Here is a 25124-nt window from a genome sequence, read left to right as displayed (position 1 = left end):
GGACACACAACTACTCAGGCGCCAACATAGGTGTGTGCAGCCTATTACATTAGGGTGTGCACCCCAAAGCTGCAAGACTAAGGAGCCACCCTGAAACAGGAAACTTGTAGTAGCAGCCATGGAATCAGATTAAACTAGGACATGGGGAAGGATTAAAACCAGTGGTGGCACATGATTAGAGCCAGAGGCACTAATAGGCTTCAAAAAAAGGAGGGCCCGGGGCGCAGAGCACCCACCGGGGGTGGGGTCTTTAGTCAGGTCCGTCTGCTGCCCTCGATCGATGGATGTACATATATTTTTTTCGTTACCCTGCCATACCATTCAGTGTCAGGAACCAAAGAAAAAAAAAACAGGTATTTCCAGGCATGGAGGCACATGTAACAATATTAAACAAAACTACCTGTGCTCTTAAAAGTAAAAATAATCTTTTAGAGTTTAGATTTCAAACTCCCACAAGCATATGCATAGACCAGTGGTGGCGAACCTCGGCACCCCAGATGTTTTGGAACTACATTTCCCATAATGCTCAACTACACTGAAGAGTGCATGAGCATCATGGGAAATTTAGTTCCAAAACATTTGTAGTGCCAAGGTTAGTCATCACAGGCATAGACCCACTCTAGGGCCAAGCTAGATAACACAATCATGCCTTTTGGCAGCAAGAAACACTGGAGTACCCCAATGTAATTTAAAAGTCAGGATATCATAACAGTAGCAATAGTCAGTTTAAAAAAAAAAGAAAAATAGAATACAATAAATGTATACATACCAGGGCCATTAATCCTGCTCCTATACCAATAAGGGGACTCACTGCTACTATTATTAAAGTGAGCTTCCAGTTTCCAAGAAAACCAATAAGGAATCCAAAGACAAATGTAGATATCCTTTCGACAAACATTGCTACTTGATCGGCAATGGCATTGTTTATTTTGTTAATATCACTGTTTGATGAAAAGTAAGTTTAGTGAGTACATTTTCATATTCAGAGAAAAGTTTTTTACTTGCCATCGTGTCTCCCACATGCAAAGTCGTATAGATAAAGTAGGTACAAGGTGGTGGCTAGAGCTACAACATTTGATATACTTTTAGTAGCAAGACCAATATTTGATCTGGGTGTCCTTGTGCTGGCAGTAATCTATCTCACTCAGATCGTACCTTCCAGCTCAGCCATTATAGAGTTTTACAAAGCTTTAAGCCCCCGGTTCACATTGCCACAATTTGTCATATGACAAAGTCACATAAATAGGCTGCCTAATGCACCACAATCATCCCCCCAGATCAGCTACATTGGGCATTTTTTTCTTCTGCGTGATCACAAATCTGGGCATTTTTTAATTCCCCTTGATCGCAAATCTGGGCATTTTTAATTCCCCTTGATCGCAAATCTGGGCATTTTTTAATTCCCCTTGATCGCAAATCTGGGATAACAACATCCTGGACAACCTTACTGTAACTGTTTTTAGTTCTTTTAGAACTGGATTTGATTGACAGCAGTGGAAGCCAATGGCTGCGCTGCTATCAAACTATCCAATCGGGAGCCGGGAGCCCGTGGAGAAGGAGTCAGCGCGTCCCTGCCAACTGAATGAGGGGGTTTAGGTAAGTAAAACAGAGGGGCTAGGGGGCTGGTGACTGCCAGGTGTTTTTTTCACCTTGATGAAAAAGCATGTAGCTTTACAACCCCTTTAAAGAATGTGGTAACATTTCACTTTGCAAAGAACACCCAATCATGCAAGAATCAACCATTGCAAGAGATATACAAAAAACATCACTTTGCTTGCTCATGGTTGGCTGATGGAAATCAGCAGAGTTTCACCACATTTACTAGGCTCTGGGCAAAATTCCCTTTAAATTGCAACCTACCTTGCAAAGTGAACAGCCAATTTGCCTTTAGTAAATCAACCCCTATGTATCAGCATGAGCACGTATAGGAATTGATGTACTAGAGGCAAATAGGCTGTTCATTTTGCAAGGGAATTTTCCCAAGGGCTTAGTGAATGAGGTGAAACTATGCTGACGTCCATCATCCAATCCTGTGTAAGCAAAATTTGTGTTGCTTGCACATGATTGGGTATCCTTAGCAGAGTAAAATGTCACCACATTCACTAGTTTCTGGGGAAAATTCCCTTGCAAAGTGCAACTTCTCTTATAAAGTGACTAGCCTATTTGCCTTTACTAAATTAACCCTATAATTTTCATAATCAGGGCATATGACAGGGTGTAATCACAGGAAGTGTGATAACAGGAAGTATCTGAACAAGGACTATATTAATACATTTTTACAGTTTAAGAAAGTATTCTTCTTCAGAAAGTAGCGTTACACTTCAGTCTTCATTTTACCAAAATCAAATAAAATGTACACTTACAGTACCATAATTAGATATGTGTTTTCTGAATTGTAAATGCAGTAAACAAATATTTAATTCAATGCATCGTTATACTCACTCTGAAATTCTTGTGTTAAGTTCTCCAACAGAATTGCAGTCAAACCAGCCAATATCAAGCCTCATTATTTTCCTAAAATATTCCTTCCGAATAATTTGAATTTGATGAGCTGCGGCCACAACCCATAATGAAATCTATTATGAAAGGAAATACAATTGGATGCGGCGTGATGATCTATGTTGTCACCGAGGAGAATTGTAATGACAGCATTATAATGCAATGTGCTAAGCACTAGATATGCCGTGCCAATGTCAGATATTAGAATGAAAAAGATTTTTTTCAATACATTCACTTTAGAAGTTTTCAAAAGACATATTTTATTAAAAAATAAAACAGATATTGCTACCTATTTAGAGGAGGGGGAGGCAAGGAAGACATGTTGTGCTCTGTGGGAGTTTGATGTTAGGACAAAGAAAAACATTATTTTACACTGAGTAAATGATTAATCATACCATGACCCATGTTAGAATGCACAGTATCACCACTCACAGCCGCACACTGTAGATATGCTTTACAGTGAGTTATAATGCAACGTTAATTGTATCCCAGTCCATACCTATAGTGTGTTGCTATGATAGGGGCATTTCATTGTGCTGTGCTCAACAAAATAATGCAAGACCCTTTTTGTTTTCATTAGCATAATGAATTGCGTCATGCTGTGCATGGATCCTAAGAAGCGGCCATAAATGTATTTTAATGGAACACAAGACTACACATACATGATATGATGCAAAAATGTTATTATTCAGCCACTCTTGTCATTTATCTACTGCTGTCATAGTGCATGGCCACAAGGCTGACTCCTCCATTTACTTCTGCGGTTTTGCAGATTTTTAGACCAAATGCCAGCCAATTGGACTGCGAAAGACTATGACATTACTGGAGTCCCTCCTACCCTTTACACCTCTGTAAGCTGCCCAAATACCTTCCCTTTTAGGCCGGCCATACACTGCGCAAACGAGAAATTTACTCAATTCCCACATCAACACAGAGTGTCCATGTGGTAATCCCTTTTGCCGGGCCATTGTCTTCTTACAGCGGCACGAGCATGGGACAGGCCTGGAATGGGACCAAAAATAGGCCCGGCATTTTAGACTCTGCAGTCCTGGCAGTGGTGGCAGCGTTTGCAGGGGCGATTGATGATGGATATGGAATAAATCTATCTATCTATCTATCTATCTATCTATCTATCTATCTATCTATCTATCTATCCAATATCTATCTATCCAGTATCTATCTATCTATCTATTTATCTATCCCATATCTATCTATCTTCTTTATTATTTTATATCTATCTATCAATCAATATCTCTATTCTGGAAAGTGGAAGTGACCTGTGTAGTAGAAGGATCTATTATTAGAGAAGTCACATACCTTCACCTCTGGGGTGACTCAAAACAGAATCATCCTGATCCCTGTAATCCTGGCCTCATCTACATGGCTCAGACTGTTCCTTGAATACATGGAGCCAAAGTCACATATCCCTGTGTAACTCATGAGGGGATCAGTATGAGATCTAGAAAAAGTTGGACACACTGGAGGTGACCTTCGGCTGCGGGGTGCATGCGCAAACATGGACTTCCTGTTCAGCAGTGGCCTAGGTTTCCATGGATCAGCTTGGTAGGTGGGGAATGTGGAGACTCCTTCCGATCCTCCCACCCCCACCCAGCATATGCGGAACCCTGCATGTCGGAACCTGCGGCCGGCTCTGCATGTCACACCCAGACATGCAGCCCGGGGGGCCCGGCCCACCGGGCAAATGCCCTGTCTGGCCAGTGGCCAGTCTTGACAGATCTTGTTTCCCTATAGGATTTCTGCTGTGTGGGATCATGGATGTATGATGTTAGTATAACATTATATTCTGTTGTATGTTCTTTGTAGTCTTGCTTTAATCCAAACCTATACTTTGACCACAAATGGAAAGCAACATGCTTCCCTTTAATACCACCTAACCAGCAACACATATTCAACCTTCCTTTGCTCCCCTGCTGCTCTGTTTTAGCTCAATATAGAAAAAAACTTTCAGGTAGGAAGGAGAGTGTAACTTATGCCATAGGACAGTGCTAGGTCAGTCTCCAAGCAGCAGTACTTCTATAGTCTTGCAGGCATAAGCAACCTTAACCACTTCAATACCTGGCACTTTTACACCCTTCCTGCCCAGAATTTTTTTTAGCTTTCAGAGCTGTTGCACTTTGAATGACAATTGCGCAGTTATGCAACACTGTACCTGTATGACATTTTTATCATTTTGTTCGCATAAATAGAGCTTTCTTTTGGTGGTATTTAATCCCCACTGGGTTTTTTTATTTTTTGCTAAATAAATAAAAAAAAATTGAAGAAAAAATAGTTTTTCTTAATTTCTGTTCTAAAATATTGCAAATAAATAATTGTTCTCCATTTGTCATTCGTTCAGTTTGTTTTGTTGTAATTAGCCGTGATTGGTCAAAGCTAATCACATGGTACAGATGGGCTGTGATTGACCCGGTCTGTACCATGTAATCAAACTGACCAATCACAGCAAGTAACACAATTCTACACAATGGAAAGGAAGCCATGTGACCTGTTGTGATTGGTCACAGCAGTCACCTGGTACTGGATGCAAGACGGAACACTGATCAGTCACAGGGACACAGCTGGTGACAGATTGCACCGCTGCTTGGCCCCTCGTCATATGAGGTCCAGTCAGGATAGGAAAGCCACTGCCTGGCTGTCATGCACAATGTTACATGGTGACACTAAATTTACTGTGTGGACATATTGAATAGCAATTTGAAGTGACATGGCAGACCTTCCAACTTCATGCAGCTTTCTGCTACAGACTCAGAGATAACAGAAGACACTAAACATGCTGATTTGTTTTGTTCTTTTCTACAAATCTAGGATCTTGGCAATTTTCTGTCAATGGCCATAACAGATAAAATTTTAGTTGGGTTATTCATATTTGAACAGGTCGAAATTCAGGTATTATCAGCTCCATATTTTTGCCACAGTCACATTGATAGTTGGAAACATAGTAGAGGCAGAATTTCTCTTGCTCCATTTTTTTCAAAATCATGAAATCAAGCTTGAGAAACAGAATCCGCCCCCTGACATCCCAATGACATTACTTCCGCTCTGCTCTGCATCCCACAAGAAGCCCTCCATCATCTTGTTGGTTTCCAATTCCTCATCTAAGCTGTCATCCAGCCTAACGTCCTAAATTTCCAGGCTGCAAGTTGCAGAAAGAGGTTCCCCATCCCAGATGCATGAGCTGGCCTGGCCATTCACGGATTACATACAAAAAGTGCAATTTTTTCTTCCCATGTTAGTTGCTAATTTGCCAGTAATACTGTGTACAATTAATGCTGCACTTAGTTTGCCCCCCCCCCCCCCCCGGTGTGTTCTCTTGGTCCTGCAGGTGTATCCATCCACCAAGTGTTTCTATCCTGGTCTGAGGTTTCCTGTTTTTGTGAGACCGTCCATTGGAAGCCCTTACTATGTGATGAGCCTGATTTTAACTGTGACAATGTGAGTTGCCATTTGTCTTTTCACCACAATAAATCTGTTAATATACTACACTCAGATTGTGCATTGCTGTTCTTCTGATCTGTTGGCCCAGAGATACTTCAGTCCCTTCAGAGGTGCTGCATCTGGTGCATTGAGATCAGTGGAAAGTTACCCTGAACGCTCCAATTGGACACTATGAACTTTTTTCTGTTCTGCATAGACATTTTTGTACCCACAACACTTATTGCCCCATATGCCCCATTACTACTGCGTACTCCTGTCTGTTGGGGCTAGTTAGTTTAGTCCTTTGGATAGACCTTTCCCTTCTTCTCCATGTTCCCTTAGTGAGCTGCTAGTCTTCATAACAGGCAAAAGGTTGAGCAGATCATTGTCACTTTGCACCTTGGATAACCAGTAACCATTCCATGTACTGCATTTTAAGAATTAAAACTATGTTGGAAAGTGTTATTGAAGAGTTAATCTGTCTGTTTAGTATGCTTATTCAGAAAATGACCATACTGGCCAGACAGACCAGGGTATAAGGGAGGTATGTCAAGGCATAAAGCAGCACTTGAAACAGAACAAAGGTATTAGAAAAGAAAATACAGTTTATACCTGGAAGTAACTGATCACAAGCACTGCCACTCCAATGGCGATATAGTAGTAGGCGAACTGTGTCATTTCTGTTTCAATATTTATCCTGTGACAGAAGTTTATGAGAGTCAGTAGAGTACAAGCACCTCTCAAAATGGTCAGATCAAACAACAACAATATGTACAGAAAACAAAACGCAACATTTTGCTATTTTTGTGCAATGTATTGGAGTCAATGAGGAAGGTGAAATAAAGCTGTTTTTTAAGGGGAGAAATGGGTTTAAAACAAAAACAACTTAAAGTGAAATAAACCTCATCAACTCTTAATGTATCCCCCAGAAAACACCTTCAAAATAAAGAAAAAAAAGCCTAAAATATTTTTTTTCCCCAATCAAATTCCACCTAAGCAGCTGACAGCTTCCCCTTTATCAGAAGTGTGGCAAAAATAGGTTACACCAAAATCAATCCCTCCATTCCTAATTCCCATTTCAGATCTTACAATTGCAACAAAAACTACTATAGCCCCTTCTCATGTTTGATATTTTTTGGTACAATCACCTTTAAATGTTCAAAATGTTCTAAATCATAAGCTTGTGCAGAAAGAAGGACACATTGTTACCCACCAATAAACTATAGTACCGTTAAAAGTTAAAGATCACATTAGTATATTATAATTATTATATCATTATTATTATACAAGATTTACATAGAGCCAACAGTTTGCGCATCACTTTACAATGTTAGGGCAGACAGTACAATTACAATACAATTCAATACAGGAGGAATCAGAGAGCCCTGCTTGTTAGAGCTTAAAATCTAAGAGGGAGGGTCAAGTGATACAAAGGGGTACAAAAACTGTGGTGGATGAACTAATGAAGAAAATGAAAGTACAGTTGTTACATGGAGGCAGAATAGGCTTTTCTGAAGAGAAAAGTTTTCAGGGATCGCCTAAAAGTGGATAGATTTGGAGATAGTCTGACATATTGTGGTAGGGAATTCCAGAGAATGGAAGAGGCTCGGGAGAAGTCCTGGAGGCGAGTATGGGAGGAGGTGATGAGGGAGCTAGAGAACAGGAGGTCTTGGGAGGAACGAAGAGGATGATTAGGTTGATATTTTGAGACTAGCTTAGTGATATAGCTGGGGGCAGAGTTGTGGATGGCTTTGTAAGTTATTGTTAGTATTTTGAATTTAATTTGTTGGGTGAGTGGCAGCCAATGGAGGGATTGGCAGAGAGGGGTAGCAGACACTGAGCAGTTAGTAAGGTGGATGAGCCTGGCATCAGCATTCATGATGGATTGAAGGAGGGATAGTCTATTTAAAGGTAAGCCAATGAGGAGGGAGTTGCAGTAGTCGAGACAAGAGATAACCAGGGAGTGAATCAGGAGCTTAGTAGTTTTATTTGTTAGGAAGGAACGTATTTTGTAGATGATGCAGAGGTTGAGGTAGCAAGCTTTGGAAAGGGATTGGATGTGGGGCCAAAAGTAGAGTTCAGAATCCAGGATAACACCTAGCACTCTGGCATGTGGGGATGGGAGGAATGTTGTGCCATTGCTCATGACAGAGAAGTCAGGGGAAGAGGCACATGGGGGAGGAAATATTATGAGCTCAGTTTCAGTTGAGTATGAGGAAGTGGTGTGACATCCATATAGATATTTCTACAGATACAGATATATAATAGCAGGGTAAAGAACAAAGCATAAAGAATGTTAAGGGACGTAATGAGCTATGGTAAATTTTTTGGGGCATTAATCATTTGCATTAATTTACTGTAACCAGATTGTATGTATCTCTTACCCACACGCCACTGTAGTGTTGTCCATTTCAAATTGTGAGCCATCGATCCAGATGATGGTGCCATTAATACATGTTTTATTCTTATCTTGGAGTATCTGGCTTTCTTTCTCATATGCAATAAATATGTCTGTCATCATGCCATAGACGAAGAGCATGAGTGGTTGAGCGGCCCCATGTACTAAGGAACACACTGCACCCACCACCATCATGATAATGTCAGTGCTGGTAGCATAACGGAACTGAAAGAAGACAATGATGATAATAATGCAGTAACTGAGCAAGAAGCACAAAGACTCTTTGACAATTGCAGAAGGAACCATGTTAAGAACCCGCCATTGTACCATTTCTAAGTGGGTTCGCTTGACAGACTATGGGCTAGGCAGGCAATGAAAGCATTGTTTCACACCCATACCAACCAAACAAAAATGTATTTCAGGACAGTAGTAGTGAAGAGTGCTGGGGGATTATCTAATTGGTTATCTTGATACTCTTGTTACACACTTAGACCTTGTTCACACTTCTGCAGCTTCAAAGTCGCTCAACTTTGAATCCAACATCCCTACACGACTTCATCACGGCTTGCATACAACTTCTTAAACAGAAGTCAATGCAAGTCATGTTGAAGTTGCACCAAAAGTAGTGCAGGAACATTTTTCTTAGTCGGAGCGTCTTGAGTCGCACTGATTAGAACGGTTCCATTGACAATAATGGGGCACGACGTGTCATGTGATGAAGTCACAAGACTTCTCTAACTGCTGATAAAAAAGGTATTAAGCAGTTTATATTTACTAAAACTATTGCATTTCCATGTTTGGTGTACTGTAGGAGACCTGATATAGTAAATGCAGGGTCCTGGGTTTAGTAACCCTTTAATGAAGATCAGAAACAATTGATGTGCTGCAACTTGAGAGATTCCAGAGAAGGGCAACAAAATTAAAAAAGGGACAGGGGGACCTTAGTATGTACAAATACTATACCATATCCCAGAATAGGGATAAAACTTTTCAGCAAAAAGGAATTTAATAAGACACGTGGCCATTCACTAAAATTAGAAGAAAAGTGGTTTAACCTTAAAGGGGTTGTAAAGGTTTTTTTTTTTTTTTTTTTCTAAATAGTTTCCTTTAAGCTAGTGCATTGTTGGTTCACTTACCTTTTCCTTCGATTTCCCTTCTAAATGTTTTTTTTTCTTTGTTTCTTTGTCTGAATTTCTCACGTCCTGTTCCTCCTCTGTAAGCTGTTCTGGCTGACTAAACACCAATGGGAAACTGAAGGAAAAGGTAAGTGAACCAACAATGCACTAGCTTAAAGGAACCTATTTAGAAAATAAAAAACAAAGCTTTACAACCCCTTTAAACTTCATAGAGGGTTCTTTACTGTAAGAGCGGTTAGAATGTGGAATTCTCTTCCACAGGCGGTGGTGAGCAGGGAGCATCGATAGTTTGGTTGGACTTGATGGACTTTTGTTGATGGATGTGTCTTTTTTCAACCTCGCCTACTATGTAACAATTGAGTATGGTCTTTTTATTTTAATTGATACTTTTTTTTATTTGCACTAACATACAATTTTTCAGGACAAGCTTTCAGGGTATGTCCCTTTCTTCAATGTCCGAGTAGTACTAATGAAGATAAAAACTCATATACTTACCAACTGAAAGAATCCAACTCGAATTTCTTTTTCTTCTTTCTTTTTCTTGGGTTTCTTTTCAAAGCTAAAGAAATAAAGGCAATTAACAAAATATTTTGTTTTCAATGTAATTAGAACATTCAAAGGGTAGTAAAGAAAATAAAGACACATAGTGCTTTGGTAGAATTAGACTCTGACTTTGGTTCAGGAATGCTTGTATCTTTATGGCGTGTTATTATAAAAAATACGTTTTCATTTTCAAGCTGCGGGTTGATTTACTAAAGGCAAACAGACTGTGCACTTTGCAAGGGCAGTTGCTCCAGAGCTTAGTAAATGAGGGAAAGCTTAATTTTTCAAAGATTACCCAATCATGTGCAAGGAAAATAAAAACCGCATTTGTTTTTGGACATTATTGGATGATGGAAGTCAGCAGGGCCTCCCCTCTTACTAAACTCTGGCGTAAGTGTCCTTGTATTTGCTTTTAAAGTCTGAGGAGATATAATTTGAGGATCTACTTATGCCAAAAAGTCAATAGTTACCAGGGAGTCATCATAACGAAATAAAATTTTACAAGCAAAAATAACAAATGATGGGACATTTTCAATAACCACCTGGTATACATACACAGTCCTAAAAAGACAACGCCTTTGGTGGACACTCAGCTTCTTCAGGACGGTCTTTTAGGGCAAACATTAGATAGAAGAATCCATTATTCCAAACAGGGCAGACCGGCTAAGTCATCTCAGGCTGTGGGGAGTCTAGGGAAACTAAACAGGGGATAGAAGGAAGGCTACAAAAAATGGCCAAAAAAAATTCCAAGAATGGCACCCCAAGGTTTACAGATTGTCTGGGATGCTCCACAGACTCTCTGCTTCACAAAAAAAAAACAGTATTTGGTGAGAGTCGCCCTCTCCAAATGGGAATTATGGGGGGCAATTTTTACACGATAGGAGCCATCCTTGCCTGGGTCTGTTTCCACCTCCAAATCGGTCAGCTGTAATATATTTTTTGTAATAAAGAGTAACTTTTTAGATAATTTATATGTTGTGTATGTATAACAGAGGGTTTTGCTATCGCTGTGGGACGCTAGGCGAACAGTCTTGCTGCTCCTCATCTGCCTCCATTTTAAGGGTCTTCTGCCATTTACGCCTCAGTGGCCCCCTCGGTGTACACCCTATAGCCTTTCCCACTCCAACGGACAGGCAATTGGGGTCCTCCCCTTTTGGGCTTCCTCATTCGTATGCTATATACTTTGGAGCACTGGAATACCAAGCATGACATTTGTTTGATTTATTTTAATTACCCTTATACTACATGAATCCACTTCTGTAACTATTCATAAATGTGCCTTTTGCTCTTTATGTACCCCTGATGAAGGAGACCAACACTTCTCCAAAACGCGTAGGATCCTTGAGCATCTTGGCCCACCTTATGTCATATGGGTGACCCTCCATTCATGGCTGTCACCATAATACGGATATCATTGCATGCATTTTAATTATGTTATGATTTTTCATACATGTTTTCTGATTGTTTAATATGTATATACATTTTGTCTAATAAATATTGTTTTATTCTACTTTATTTTTGAATTTTGTACGTGCCGTGAAAGTCCAAAATATAGGGGGTTCTTCCCCCCTTTTTCTGTTTATACAGGATGTGGCACAACATAATTGCACAGTAATGCTGAATTACAATTTCATTTCATGTCTATTTGCTTTTAGTATATAAACCTCAGAGATTTGTATGTACAATAGTAATTAATAGTAGACATGTGCATGGCGAAAAAATGTTAATCTGGTTATTTAGTTTTGTTAAGTACGCATGATTTGCTCAATTTGTATTCGGAATTTGTATTCGGAATTAGTTTCATGTCTTGGAATATACCGATTTTTTTTTATTCGAATCGTTCAAATTGGTAAATTTTGAATAAGCCGAATCGAAAACTTTAGATTTTTTTTTTTCGATTCTAATGTGGCAAAGTGAACAAACAAAAAAAAAATCTTCAACAAATGATTTCAATGACTCTTTAACCTCCCTGGCGGTATGATTCAGTCTGGATTTAGGTGCTGAAAGCGGTACAATTATTTTGCATGGAAATCTGGCATTTTATTTTGTCAAATTCCAGTCAGAAAAAACTGTATTTATAATATAAAAGTGCATGCAGGGCATTGCACAGACCACTAGGGACAAAGGGGTGTGTAATTTTTTAATACAGCACTGTAATCTGTAAGATTACAGTGCTGTGTGTGTTTTGTGTCTTTTGACTTTTTTGAATTTGCTGCCGTTCTCCGCTCCCGTGCGCCGTAACCCTGCAGGGAACGGAGCTCGGCGGCATTCGGCACTGTGAATCGAGCAGAGGACAGCTCGATCACACAGCGTGGAGGACATCGCTGGATCCAGGGGACAAGGTAAGTAACTCTCACTGTGTCCTCCCCTGCATCCAGCGAAGCGATCCCGAGTCTGGCTCAGGGGTTACCACTCCTATCAGTAAAATCCTAACCCGAGCCAGACGGGATTACCGCTAGGGGGGTTAAATCACCTTTAGCTTAACAAAAACAGCATTTTTCCGAAATGGTACTCTAATAACACACACCCAGTCTTTGAGTTCAGCAATATGTGCACAGGTAGAACTCAACTGGAGTTTGATGTAAAATTCAACTCGAATTTCAGTCCAAATGTTGTTTCGTTATCCGGAGCGTTCGGTAAAATTTGTTTATATTGTAATTCGGGTATTCGGATAAATCCGAATCATAAAAAATTTGTCTGAATATTAATTCAGAATGAAATGAACTGTACATGTCTAATTAATAGAAGGACATATTCCTAGGGCACATTTTTGACTTAAAACATAAACTGCCTATCCTTTACAGCCAAGGAAGCTGCCATTTTAGCCTCTGTTTGATCAACACTGGCTATGGCCCTGCACAGGTGATCCGTTATAAAACCAGCCATTTGACACCTTATTATTCAAGGCATGCCTTAGATGTAACTGTTTTTGTTAAAAAGAGGTCTTTAGTTCCACTTTAAATCCTTTGGTTTAGATTAGCTTTACATTGATGGGTTTAGTTCCACTTGATTAGAGTGAAGTTGGCCTGGGTCTGATTTCGTAAGTGTGAAGTTATATGAAGTTATATGAAGTTATATGAAATGAGGTGAATCTGTGTGCATTTCCATCATTCAGACATGTAGAAAGAGATGTACAAAAAAAAAAAAAAACTGAGATACTTCTTCACAAGACAGTTGTAAATACAGCTCTTTACTTTACCCCACCTTGATTATTTTTACACTATAGTAAATAAGAACCTGGACTCCTGAGGGCCAATAACCTATGTGTCTGTACGGAAAGCTTGACAGAAGTTTTCATAGAACATAAAGGAACATTTCATGACAATTGTAGTAACCAGTGTGATATCTATTACAGGTAGCGAGAATTAAATTGGTTAACGACTGACCGAGTTGGAAGGGGGTCCTGTCTGTCTCCACCAGTAAGGAATGCAAAAGCCATTCTGTACTTTGAGAGACTTTTGTTGTCTTGGCTTTGATTCCTCCATGCACACAGAGACATTTCCAATGTACAGAAACAATGATAGTAAAACATAATACTAGTAATGCTACAGCATCATCCAGCATTTCGGGGCAGCCAGATGAAGGTAGGCTTTATGTTTGACTTGTGATTGTGAAATTTAAAAGGGGGCACACTTCTTCTCCTGTGGGAAGAGACAAACTCAAAAAATGAAATGCCTTAGTCTGGCCTAATTTAGTTAATCGGGTTATAACTGCTTAAATGGCAAAATAGTCAATACAACAATTTACTGGGAAATATGCATGTCATCCCTCATGTATTGTAATACAATAAAAATCACTGACGTATGAAATGTTCACATGCCAGCAACTCTAAAAAAAGACCAAATAAAGATTGCAACACATTATCTGAAATGCTTACCCATCTGCCAGATACTGAAGTTCTCCTTCTAGAAAGAACGAGACAAGTAGGTAAGGTATAATGAACAATGTTAAATGTAATGTGGATATTTATGTGAGGAAGAGTTACCGTATATACTCGAGTATAAGCCGAGATTTTCAGCCCCTTTTTTTAGGCTGAAAGTGCCCCCCTCGGCTTATACTCGAGTCACCGCCGTCCGCCTACCTGATCAGCGTGTCGTGCAGACAGACAGCTGCCATTCCACTGTTCAAAAGCCACGCCTCCCTGTCTGTGATAGGCGGAACACTCAATTTCCCAGCAGTCAGTGTTCTGCCTATCACGGACATCCTCTCATCCTCGTCCGTAGTATGAGGATGAGCGGATGTCCGTGATAGGCGGAACACTGACTGCTGGGAAATTGAGTGTTCCGCCTATCACAGACGAGAAGGAGAGGAGCAGCTTTTGAATCCTGGAATGGCCGCCGTATGTTTTTATGACATGCTGATTGGTGCAAAATGGCACACGGAGCTGCAGATGGGCACAGAGCTGCAGAAGGACACAGAGGCTGCAGATTGGCACACGGAGGCATGCACAGGACACAGGTAGGCTGCAATGGACACAGGGAGGTACACAGGGAGGTATGCAGCTGCAGATGGGCATTGTTGACCCTCTTTTCCACTTACAGTAGCTGCTGCATGTCTCATCTTCGGCTTATACACGAGTCAATAAGTTTTCCCAGTTTTTTTGTGGTAAATTAGGGGCCTAGACAGAATTTTGAGTTGTTTGAGTATTATTCTCACTTTAACAGATAAAAATAAACAAGTGAGATGGGAAAATTTTTCATTTTTCATGTAGTTGCATAATAATTCTGCACACTAATAATTTTGCACACACAGATATTCACATAAGAAAAGTCAAAACCTCACGTTTACTTTCTTAAATATTCAGCTTTGAGGTTTATTAATATTTTGGATTGACCTATAGCACTGTAGTTGTTCAATAATGAAATTAATCCTAAAAAATACAGCTTGACTAATAATTGTGTGCACAGTGTAGTTCAAAGAAGTTACCGGTATACCATAGTAAATCGGGGGTATGTACCTTTTACCTTACATGCAGTAGATAGGCCCTTAAAGTGTAAATAACAGGGAATGTTGTATTCAATAAAGGCAAATTATATTATACTTGTGAGAATCATATTCATGTGTCTGTGTCATGCATGATTCTACAAGGCACTTTCAAATATTTTTCTTACTAATATGTATCTGGGCTGCTACAACTGCTACTCTCTCCTAGTAACACCCTGGTACTGAAATTTGATGTAAACCCTAACAAACTTCACTTATGAGGTCCATTTTGATCTGATAGATATTCCATTGTAAGCATTTTGTTACATCTGTTCTATAAAGCAGGGTATACATGTATAGTTTTTTTTGTTTTTCAACTATCAAATTGAACGGAAAAAAAAACTTGCAGACCACCAAAATTCAGTCGGTCCCTGCTGACCATTATCAAACTTTAGCATTGTTCATGTCAGAAATTCTGAAGTGTGTCCAGCGCTCCCTTCTTTTGTTATCTCAAGAAGATGAATTAGCCCTCCCAGTCCTTATCTTGTGGCTTCAGAATCATTAGCTTTTATGTTGGGTAGATGGGAAAGTAGGTGGGTCTGAGTTTTGGTCAAAGCACAACAGGACTTTGGAGCTGGGTGCTTTTCTGCTAGGGTCCTTAAAGAAAGTGGATGTAGAGACTCAAGGTTTTTCACCTTAATGCATTCTATGCATTAGGGTAAAAAACCTTCTGTGCTGCAGCTCCCCCAGACTCCCCCCCCCCTTTTCTTACCTGAGCCCGATCCGATCCAGCAATGTGCATGAATGCAGCAACTCCAGCTGCTGTCTCTCTCCTCATCGGACAGATTGATAGCAGCAGGAGCCATTGGCCCCTGTAGCTGTCAATTAAATCCAGTGACATCGGAGCGGGGGGTGGGGCTGAGTCCCACCGTCTGCATCAATGGACACAGTAGCGGGACTTGGAAGTGAGCTCACACGGGTGTCCCCAAGGAAAGCGGCTCTCTGTAGGGGCATCCGGTGAAAAGGAGGGGCTTGGAGCGCAGGCAGGGGACCACAGAAGACGAGGATTGGGGCTGCTCTGTGCAAAGTTATTGCACAGAGCAAATGTGTATAGCAATGTTTGTTATTTTTATTTAAAATAAAATAAAATAAAAACGAGGGTTTACAACACCTTCAAAACATGAGGAAATGTGCATGTGTTGCAGATATACTGCATGTTTTGTTTTGTTTTTTACACTTTAATATAACTTAAATTCTCAGTGTTTACCTGTGGTAGAAGACTTCCTCTTGTCCATAGTTAATGCTGTAAGAAATGAAAATGCATTATTTATATTACTGTTAACATCAGAGCTTGCCAAGTCCAGACACAATTGTTGGATCTGGAATATGTATTTTTTTTATTCAGTCCTTTTGTCACACTGTTAATAAGTTACACTTCCAGCAGCCACTTGCTTTTAATACACAAACCTTGCAAGTAAAACCATTAAAGTTAAGCCTCATACACACGATCCGATTGTTGGCAGGGAATTGTTGGCCTAAAATCCAACCGTTAGTATGCTTCTTCAGACAATTTTTGTCCAACTTTCGGCCAACAAATATTGGATAGCAGGCTAGTAAATTTTCAGTCTGTTATTGCAAACGTATTTTCAAAAGCATTTTTATTCTAGTGATATTAAGAATAATATTGTTATGCTTGTTTTTTTTTTTACCACAACATAATTATCCTGTAGTTTTTAAAAATCAAAGATACAACTATGTTAGTGCCCCTTGTTAATTTTACATTGTATTTTTTTAAATGTAACTGCCTACTCCCAAACTGTCATTTGAAGTCAAACACATAGCCAAGTATTATTCTACACAATTTTTTTATTGTGCATCAAAAAAATGTATCAAATTAAATTAGAGATGCTATCTGTCAGTCTAATACAAAGAATGTAACCAAAAAGTGCATTCTATGCATACAAAAATATAGAATATATAACACATAAAATCATTATTCCAAAACAACAAAAAAAAGAAAATTAGTAATTGGTGAAGGGGTGAAAATCTCCAGTCCAGCGGCCTTGTTGGGGGTCTTGTGGCTGTTATTGCCATTGCCCGCTATGCTGCTGTGGTAGGTGGGGTGGCTGTGAGGTGGTGGATATGGGGGTCACAAAATCACACAGACGTGTGTTTTGTGAAATTTGGCCCCTTGTTGAGAAGCTGCAAGATGAGTTCCTCACACCTGCTCCTTTGCTCACCGTCCATCTCTTTTAATTTGTTGGCCGTCACCATGGCAAATCCCTCAGCCTCATCTGGGTCTGTCCGGATGGCAGTAGTGGCCTGGCTGAGGAAGGCAGCTGTGGAATTGTCCTGATTCCTGCTCTAACTGGCCCTTTTAGCAGAAGGGAATAGGGGAGGGATCTGGGACGTCTGGCCGCTGCCTCCTCCAGACTGACACTTTCCTGTGTATGAAAATGGGACATAATTAGAATCTTTTTTAGGGTTTGGTCATCAATAACACACAATTGTGATGTCCTCACTGTTGCAAATTGAATGTGGACACATAGAAAAGACTATCATTCTGACCCTAGAATTTTTAATTCTTTCCATTCATTTTTGGTCACTACTGTCTATTGATATGGAAACCACTTTGTTAAGGCAGAGATATTTTATCAATAACGTCTAGCTATAATCATTGTATTTGTGGATACAAATATGTTCAACAATGCTATACCTGAGTCAAGCTGGGCTCCTTCGCATCTTCTTCTGTGCAGCAGGACCTGGGTAGACCTCAGAAGCTGTGGCTTTAGCAGATGTCAAAGGGAGTGTAGACAGCAATGGCCTGGGTTCTGTCTGGTCAGTCAAAAACAGTGGTAATACCACAGCCTGGGCACATATATGTCATCTGCTGATGCTCCAGATCTCTGTGAGTCCATGACCTTGTTGAGCTCCCTTTTAAAAGTACTCCTCAGGTTTGATATTTTTGTCTTGACATAGTTGATGTCTGCCCTGGGATACACTGGGTTCACCAACTCAAGCAGTTTCTCCAAAGCTGACTTCCTCAATATTTTGTTGGAGTAGTCCCTACTCTTGACCTTCCAGAGTGTCAGGAAGGGCATGTCAGCAATCAAGAGGCAACCTTAGATGTCCCCCTGTTCTACATGTTCCACTGAAAAGGCCTGCAGGGCACGTTTGCACGTACCTGTGTGTACCTGCACCTATGCTCATATGCACATGCCTGCACACTAGTGTTGCACAAAATGCTGACATGCTTCTGGCACTAATAGTCTATTTAAACTCCTTGTTCCTTTGCATCAGTGCTGTCTGGTCTACAGCGTTTACCTGAGACCCCTGATTGTCATCTGCCTCTATCCTGTTCCAGTTGACCCTACCCGGCTTGCTACTGACGACCCCTGCTATCTGCCTGCATCTGACCTCAGCCTGTTTGACTAAGTTCCTGCCTGCTCCTTCTGCTACCTAGTTGCCAGCCTGCTGCTGAACCTGCTTGCACCCGAGATCAGGTTCTTGCCTGCTCCTCCTGCTACCTCACTGCCTGCCTTTTGCCGAACCTGCCTGCACCTGACCCTGCTCCAGTGTTCTCCTGCTTGGACTTGTTTGCCGATGCTTCCAGTCCACCTGCCTGGGCTTCAGCTTCCTGTCTGATAGCTTTTCCCGAGTCCATTCGAGGGGGGGATGGTGGAGATAGTGCGCCTCCTAGAGAAGCACAATTACAACTGCAAGCTGCACAATTATGAAAGGCTCAACAGCCGAAAGGATATAATTTTGGAGAAGGTCATCGCCGTTTTGCAGAGTGATTTTTCGGTGGAACGATCAAAGGACCACAATTAGAAAACGATGGTCTGATCTCAAACACCATGAACATGACCAGAGTACATACATCAGATCATAAAAACAGTAATCAATATTTGGATCTAACCAATGTGTATATGTGTAAGTTAGCTGTCTGTATATGTTCTTTCTCCAAGTAGCTCTAGAGAATTATAAATAAGGTTTTCTAAAATCTTTGTATGACTTGGTATTCTAAAGATGAAGATAAATATAAAGCAGATATGAACATTTTTATTTGGTCATGTTTGTGGACATTTCTTTATTTTTGGAACTCCTTTTTTAATCTTCTTTCAACAGGGAGGCGCCAAAAAAGGAGGCTCCAACCAAGGCACCACAAGGGACAAAGGGAGGCTACCCTCACTCGGGCCCCAACAGGGGAAGCAACAAGGCCATTTTCCCCCCAAAAACGTGACAACTTCAAACGCACTCATTTAGCCACGGACAGGGGTGTTTTTAGGTGGGCCAAAGGCCATGGGCTTAGGTCAGAACTTAAGGGGTAAATAACACTTTCTGGTTGCTGCCTGCTTCATCAGTGCCCATTAATGCAGCCTTGCCAGTATAGACATGGGTAGAGGAGAGGCCCTGCTAGGATGATCATATATCCCCTTTCCCATTGGAGACAAGAGGGGTGGGGGGCAACGGCTGGCCTTTTTAAATGTTGGCACTTGTCCAGTGTTTGCCCTCTATAAAATGGCATCACCATCGCTTTTCTATGCATTTTTCACAGAAAAAGAACCCGAGTGCAGCATGGTGGGGTCAACAAGTCAGGAGTAAACATTGACATCAGACCTAGTGCAAGGTTGGTCAACGAATGTAGCAAAATGGATGCTAGAAACAGATTGGGACTTGGGGTGGCTTTCTTTTTAGAAAAGAGGAAAGAGGAAAGAGAGTGTGGTGAACTCACCCAGGATGTTTGTTTGGAGGCATGGGACCTGACGCGAGTTACACTGAGGGCAAAGAGACCCAGAGGAGGAAGAAAGTATTCGGGAGCCTCCTTTTTGTGCAAGTACTGTTGGAATCTGTCTTCAAATGTGCATACATGTTGAATGTTTAGATGTCCAAGCAAAACACCCACCCCACACATTAGCAAAGTATGTAGTGCATTAACATTAACATGGAGAAGGAAAAGGTGGAAGTAGCTGGCAGTGTTGCTAAGTACTCGAGTTTTGGAGACCCAGGCACCAGGGCCAAGATCACAGAGTAGTTTCAGTGTGTACATTCCTAGTAGTGTAGGTGTCGGAAGGGCAAGCAGGTTGCAAGCAACAATAGAATGCGTAGGTAAGCATTTCCTGAATTTTACTAGTAACTTGACCATCGTTCCCTTAAAACTTTTTACTCTTCTTACTAGGTCATGATCTTCCACGATGGACTATTGGCAGAATGAGAGCAGATATGTTGCACTGTTTGAAGGATCTGGAGCAAATCAAGGAGGCTGCCACTACTTTACAGCAAAGAATCAGAGATTTTGTGGACATGCTTGCCAAATTTGAATTTCTTCTTGCCTGTTCTGAAGTTTTTTGTTCACTTGTTGGCTCCTGTTTGCCCTTTTAATATTTACCATTTTTTTTGAACTTTGAAATATGAACGTTTAGGGACAGAATTCAGTCTTTCTCCACTCCACTCTTCTAGGTGCCACCAGTTCATGTTTTCTGTATTTTCCAGTCTAAAAATGACGTGCAAATTACTAACAGTGAACATGACAACATCACCTGTGCCAAATTCTAAAAGTATAGAAAACATGATCTGGGTTTGCATCTTGAGGAGGAGAGTTGGGAAACACTGCCCTAACTAATTTAATAATAATAACTGATACAATTGGAAGGTGCCCCCAAATTGTGCCTTAACATTCTTATTTCCCTCATGATCCCATGCCTAAAATGTGTGTATTTCCGAATACCTAAAGAAGGTACCCCGTGATGGGCGATAGCACATGTTGACACACTGTTTTGTGGGTTTAGAAAAAAAGATGTTTCTAACTAAACACCTTTGCGGCATGGGAACATAAGGAAAATGTCATTGTTATGACTCTACGTGTACGTGGCTTCAAATTTTGTCTTTTAGAGGGGTGATATCACCCCATATGAGGAAGGCAACATCCACACAGTCTTGAGATACTAATGTCTCCTTTGGCCTTCACTTTACCAAAATCAAACTTTGTAAGTTTCTGAGTTTGGGATGTGTAGCTAATGTTTTTGAACATGCCTGTTTAGCCCCAAAAAGGTCAAATAATGCAAAACATATATGTTATACACCAACATTTGGGTTTGTTTTAAAACCTTAAAACGCACATGTGAATGTGCTTGGAGTAAAATGTTTTTTACTAAACAATGTGTGGTTTATTATTTCAATGCTCAATACCAATGTATTTGTTAAGTTGTTGTAGTTACAGTGATAATGTCCTCTTAAATGTGGCCAACTCCTGCAATTTTTAGTCCTCAAAAAAATTATAAGAGTATAATGTTTTTGAACTTCATGCATTAGATCCATTAAGAACAAAAACATTTGTGTGTAGCAGACCCACAGCACATCATAATAGTTAGCTGAACATATTGTCACCTCATGTAGCAAAAAAGGTAAATTTTCACTATTGGAGCAAGTGGCCAAAATTAAGCCCATTTGTAGTAGTAGTTCAAATTAAATATGGGTTTATGATCTCAAAATTATACTAGGCATAATCAGCTACAATTTGCTGCCAAGCCACTGCCCCTCTACCCACAAAATAATCAAGGTATTTCTGCCATAAATCTCTGGCAATTTGTGAGGGCAATCCAGTATGGGTATTTTTAATAGGCAGCTTCACTTTTTCTATTTTCAATAGGCATCAGCACACCCACAGACAGCCAAGCTGCAGCCTCTTCAGCTGGGCCTGCCACTGCAGGGTCCACGTCACTTGGCAGTGAGACAAGGTAGCTGGTAGCATTCCTCCTTAAAAAATATATGTAAGATGCAACAGCACAGGACCACATGGTTCATCTAGTAGAGTGCCAGGTTGATTGGAGTCAAAAACAGCCTAAAACGACTTGATAGGATGCCAAAGGCATTTTTGACTACCCTTCTGGAACGAGAGCCTGTAATTGAATATTTTCCGCTCTATGGCGAGGTTCCTCATAGGAAACTGCTTTGTCAGATGTTCCCCCAGAGCAAAGGCCTCATCTGCAACAAAAACAAAATTGAGGCCCTCAACATTCTCCCAGCAAGTGACAAGTTTAAGGTGCCATTCTGGAGCCGCTTGTAGAATTGTTTGCATAATCACTCCTTCATCAGAGTTGCAGCCGTTCTTCCCAACATTCAGATACAAAAAGTCATAGTTGGCAGACACTAAGGTTAGCATTACTATGTTGCAAAAGCCCTTATAATTAAAATAATATGAACCAGAGTTGAGTGGTGGGACAATCCGGACATGCTTGCCATCAATAGCACCACCACAGTTGGGAAAATCCCACTGATGGTGGAACTGGGCTGCAACATCCTGCCATTGCTCTGGGTTGGAAGGAAACTGTGGATTAAAAAATAAAAAATAAATTACTACTTCTGCACATAACATTGCAAGCAGATTTGACACAAACATGCTTAGCCAGCATAAGGATAAAACTTAAATGAGTATTTAAAAGACAAAAGTGTAAGGTCAACGTAGCTGATTCATCTCCACCGCTGGTGGTCTATTAGGAAAATTTTAGGGTGGGGGAGGTAATGGGTAGACTTGGATAGGTAATCCTCTCCACTTCCACGAGAGCTGTTTGTATAATTAATCTGTGATACTTTAGCCAGCCCTTCCTTACTTACACTGTTAACAGCCCAGTGGACAGGTAAGAAGTGTCATAATCTAAAAATCTGGATACACACTGTGCAAATTGCAGCACATTTTGACATTCTGAAAATACCTATAAATATAATAGGAGACAAAAACGTTCCACGTTACAATTTGTAGGTAATCAGGCACTTGCACTTCATGGTTTAGTGAATTTATACAGACATTGAAACCCAAAATAGGTATAGTGTGTATTTGCAAAGTCAGCAGACCGAGCATTTGTATCTGGTGACTTAACATTTTTTGGGAGGGAGGGAGGATTCCAAATGAGGTTGGGCCCCAAAAATATGGTCTCTTGCACTCTGCCTGAATTTTGAGGACAACAATAACATTTGTATACTTTTTAGGGGTTGCTTAGGGTAAGCCCCAAAATGTAGCTGACAAAAACATTGTTAAGTTACAAGGCTAGGTGTGTACAGACCCAGGATAGCATGCTTGGGAGGTTAGTTATGGAAAATATGCATGTAGGCCAAAATACGATCAGGAAAAGCTTACAACATGCATGAGAACAAAGAGGACATTCACAGCATATTACAATATTGATAATTATGTATTTAACAAATTAATACAATACATTAGCAAACATTAATTCATAGAATGTGATCTTAAATGTAAACACTTACCCTAATATAGTCCTTATGCAGTACTTGAATAATGGCTGAGCAGGTCTCTGGAAAAATAAGTACCAGAGCCTGGGGGAGATCCCAGTGGTAAACTTGAGGTGCTGGAGACTTCTCCCCATCGCCAAGTACCGCAAGGTGGCTATGAGCCTTTACTCTGGAGTGGTGGCAAGCCTCGTGCATATGTCCTGCTTCTCAATATAGGGGGCAACCAATGCCAAGAGTTGGTGAAAGCAGTGGTCTGTCGTCCGTAGATAATTCTGAAAATCATACGGATTATTCTCCTGGAGCTCCCGCAGCAACGGCATATGGCATAATTGGTCACAATTAAGAAACCAATTTTTGGTCCAAGAACTCCTCCTGTTCCTAGACTGGACTTGGGTCAAAGCACTATCTACAAGCCCAAAAATAGCACGTTCTTTCCTCCGATTCCGCAACATGGCTGGTTGACGAACGGTTGTTCAGAAACTAACTGAAAAGCACAAATTGAAAAGCGTGAATCAACACTTACCAAACTTCTACTAACACGAAATTAGCAGAAGGAGCCCAAGGAGTGACCCTTGAGAAATTAACTTCCTCTTTGTAGTCTCGTAGTACGTCTTTTGACCAAAGTCTGATGCTTGGTTGGTCAACAATTGGATCGAGTGTACGAGGCTTTACAGTTGGAAGAGACTAAAGGAATCAAGAAGCCTTCAAACCGAATCAAGCACAGTGATGTTTTTTGGAACAGAAGGTATTCGTATTTCTCATTCCATCTAATACCCAAAATAGGAAGAATATTTCTTATTTTAGGAGAGTAAGTGGAACCATACAAATGATTCCTTTTGGACCCAAGTGAATGACAGTACCTTCTGTACTCTATTGTGCTATTTGCTGATTTGGTTGGAGGGCTTATTGATTCTTTTAGCCTAGGTTCATGCTGTCACAATGTGGCACATCGGATGTGATTCACACACAGGAATCGCACTGCATGCCTTGGCAAATCACATGCAATGTCTGTGCGGTGCGATTTGAGCCATTAATTTTGTATCGCTCAAATTGCACCAAACCTGCCCCAAAATGGAGCAGGACACTTTTTTTTCCCGCACTGGGATCAGATTGCCTGAATCAGATTGTACACCCATGCTATCACACTACATTTTGCAAGCTGTTTTGGGGTGTCATTAATGCAACATTAACACCCCCAGCAGATTGCATGAATGCCATGCAATTTCGATGTGGTTTGGGAAATGAACAATATTCGCTGTGTTTCCCACACAGCGTATATGTGAACTGATGCTTAGGGGTTGGTTTACTAAAGTCAAAGACTGTGCACTCTGCAAGTGTAGTTGTTCCAGAGCTTAGTAAATCAGCAGAGGCTCTGCTGACTTCCATCATCCAATCATATGCAAGCAAACATGCTGTTTTTTTTTTTCCTTGCATGTGGTTGGGTACTCTTTGTAAAGTGAAGCCTTAGCTCATTTACTAAGCCCTGGAGCAACTGCCCTTGCAATTTGCCTTTAGAAAATCAACCCCTTAGTCTCTTCTCACCATAACCTTAAATCAGATCTCCATGTTTAAGTGACGTTTAAGCTGATCCAAACTAACTACCTATTTCCTTCACTAACATAGGCAGTGGCTGTATGTGCTGTCTAAACAGTATGTAGCCTCAACTACATATAGAACACAGCGCTGTATTACAGCAGTGGGATGGGAACTTCCCATCCTGCGCCCAGAACAAACTTAAATTAGGAAAAGAGAGAAAAACTACTAAAGGTATGAAGTGCAGGCACCTAGAGGCGCACATACTTGCTTCAGCCTCCTAAACTGTCCTGTAACAGTAAAAGGCTGGGCCACTCTGAGAGGCAAAACTTGAATGCTTTCAGGTAATTTGAGAACTCACTGTTAGGCCTTGTCTCCTCAATATTCTTATTGACCCACCATTGAGAAGGACA

At 40.7% G+C, this 25124-nt stretch overlaps 1 protein-coding gene across 2 annotated transcripts in view; it reads right to left on the bottom strand.

Annotated features, from left to right (window-relative positions):
• Nucleotides 1–25124, bottom strand: part of LOC143923950 (bile salt export pump-like) — a 165414-nt gene that overhangs the window by 121954 nt on the left and 18336 nt on the right. Inside the window, exons 2-8 of one of the 2 annotated variants that reach the window (XM_077447898.1) lie at nt 16199–16234; nt 13886–13913; nt 9961–10024; nt 8316–8554; nt 6544–6628; nt 2443–2576; nt 770–941 (exon numbers count right to left, since the gene is read on the bottom strand). In XM_077447898.1, the coding sequence (XP_077304024.1) occupies nt 770–941; nt 2443–2576; nt 6544–6628; nt 8316–8554; nt 9961–10024; nt 13886–13913; nt 16199–16226 (750 nt within the window). In that variant the 5' untranslated portion in view covers nt 16227–16234. The remainder of the gene's footprint in view (nt 1–769; nt 942–2442; nt 2577–6543; nt 6629–8315; nt 8555–9960; nt 10025–13885; nt 13914–16198; nt 16235–25124) is intronic. The other variant, XM_077447899.1, reaches the window with a different exon arrangement.

The sequence above is a fragment of the Lithobates pipiens genome, unplaced genomic scaffold, assembly GCF_037356315.1.
Source record: "Lithobates pipiens isolate NorthernLeopardFrog02 unplaced genomic scaffold, aLitPip1_a1.2 Scaffold_22, whole genome shotgun sequence".
Classification (NCBI taxonomy): domain Eukaryota; kingdom Metazoa; phylum Chordata; class Amphibia; order Anura; family Ranidae; genus Lithobates; species Lithobates pipiens.
This window is presented reverse-complemented; position numbering and strand designations above follow the sequence as displayed.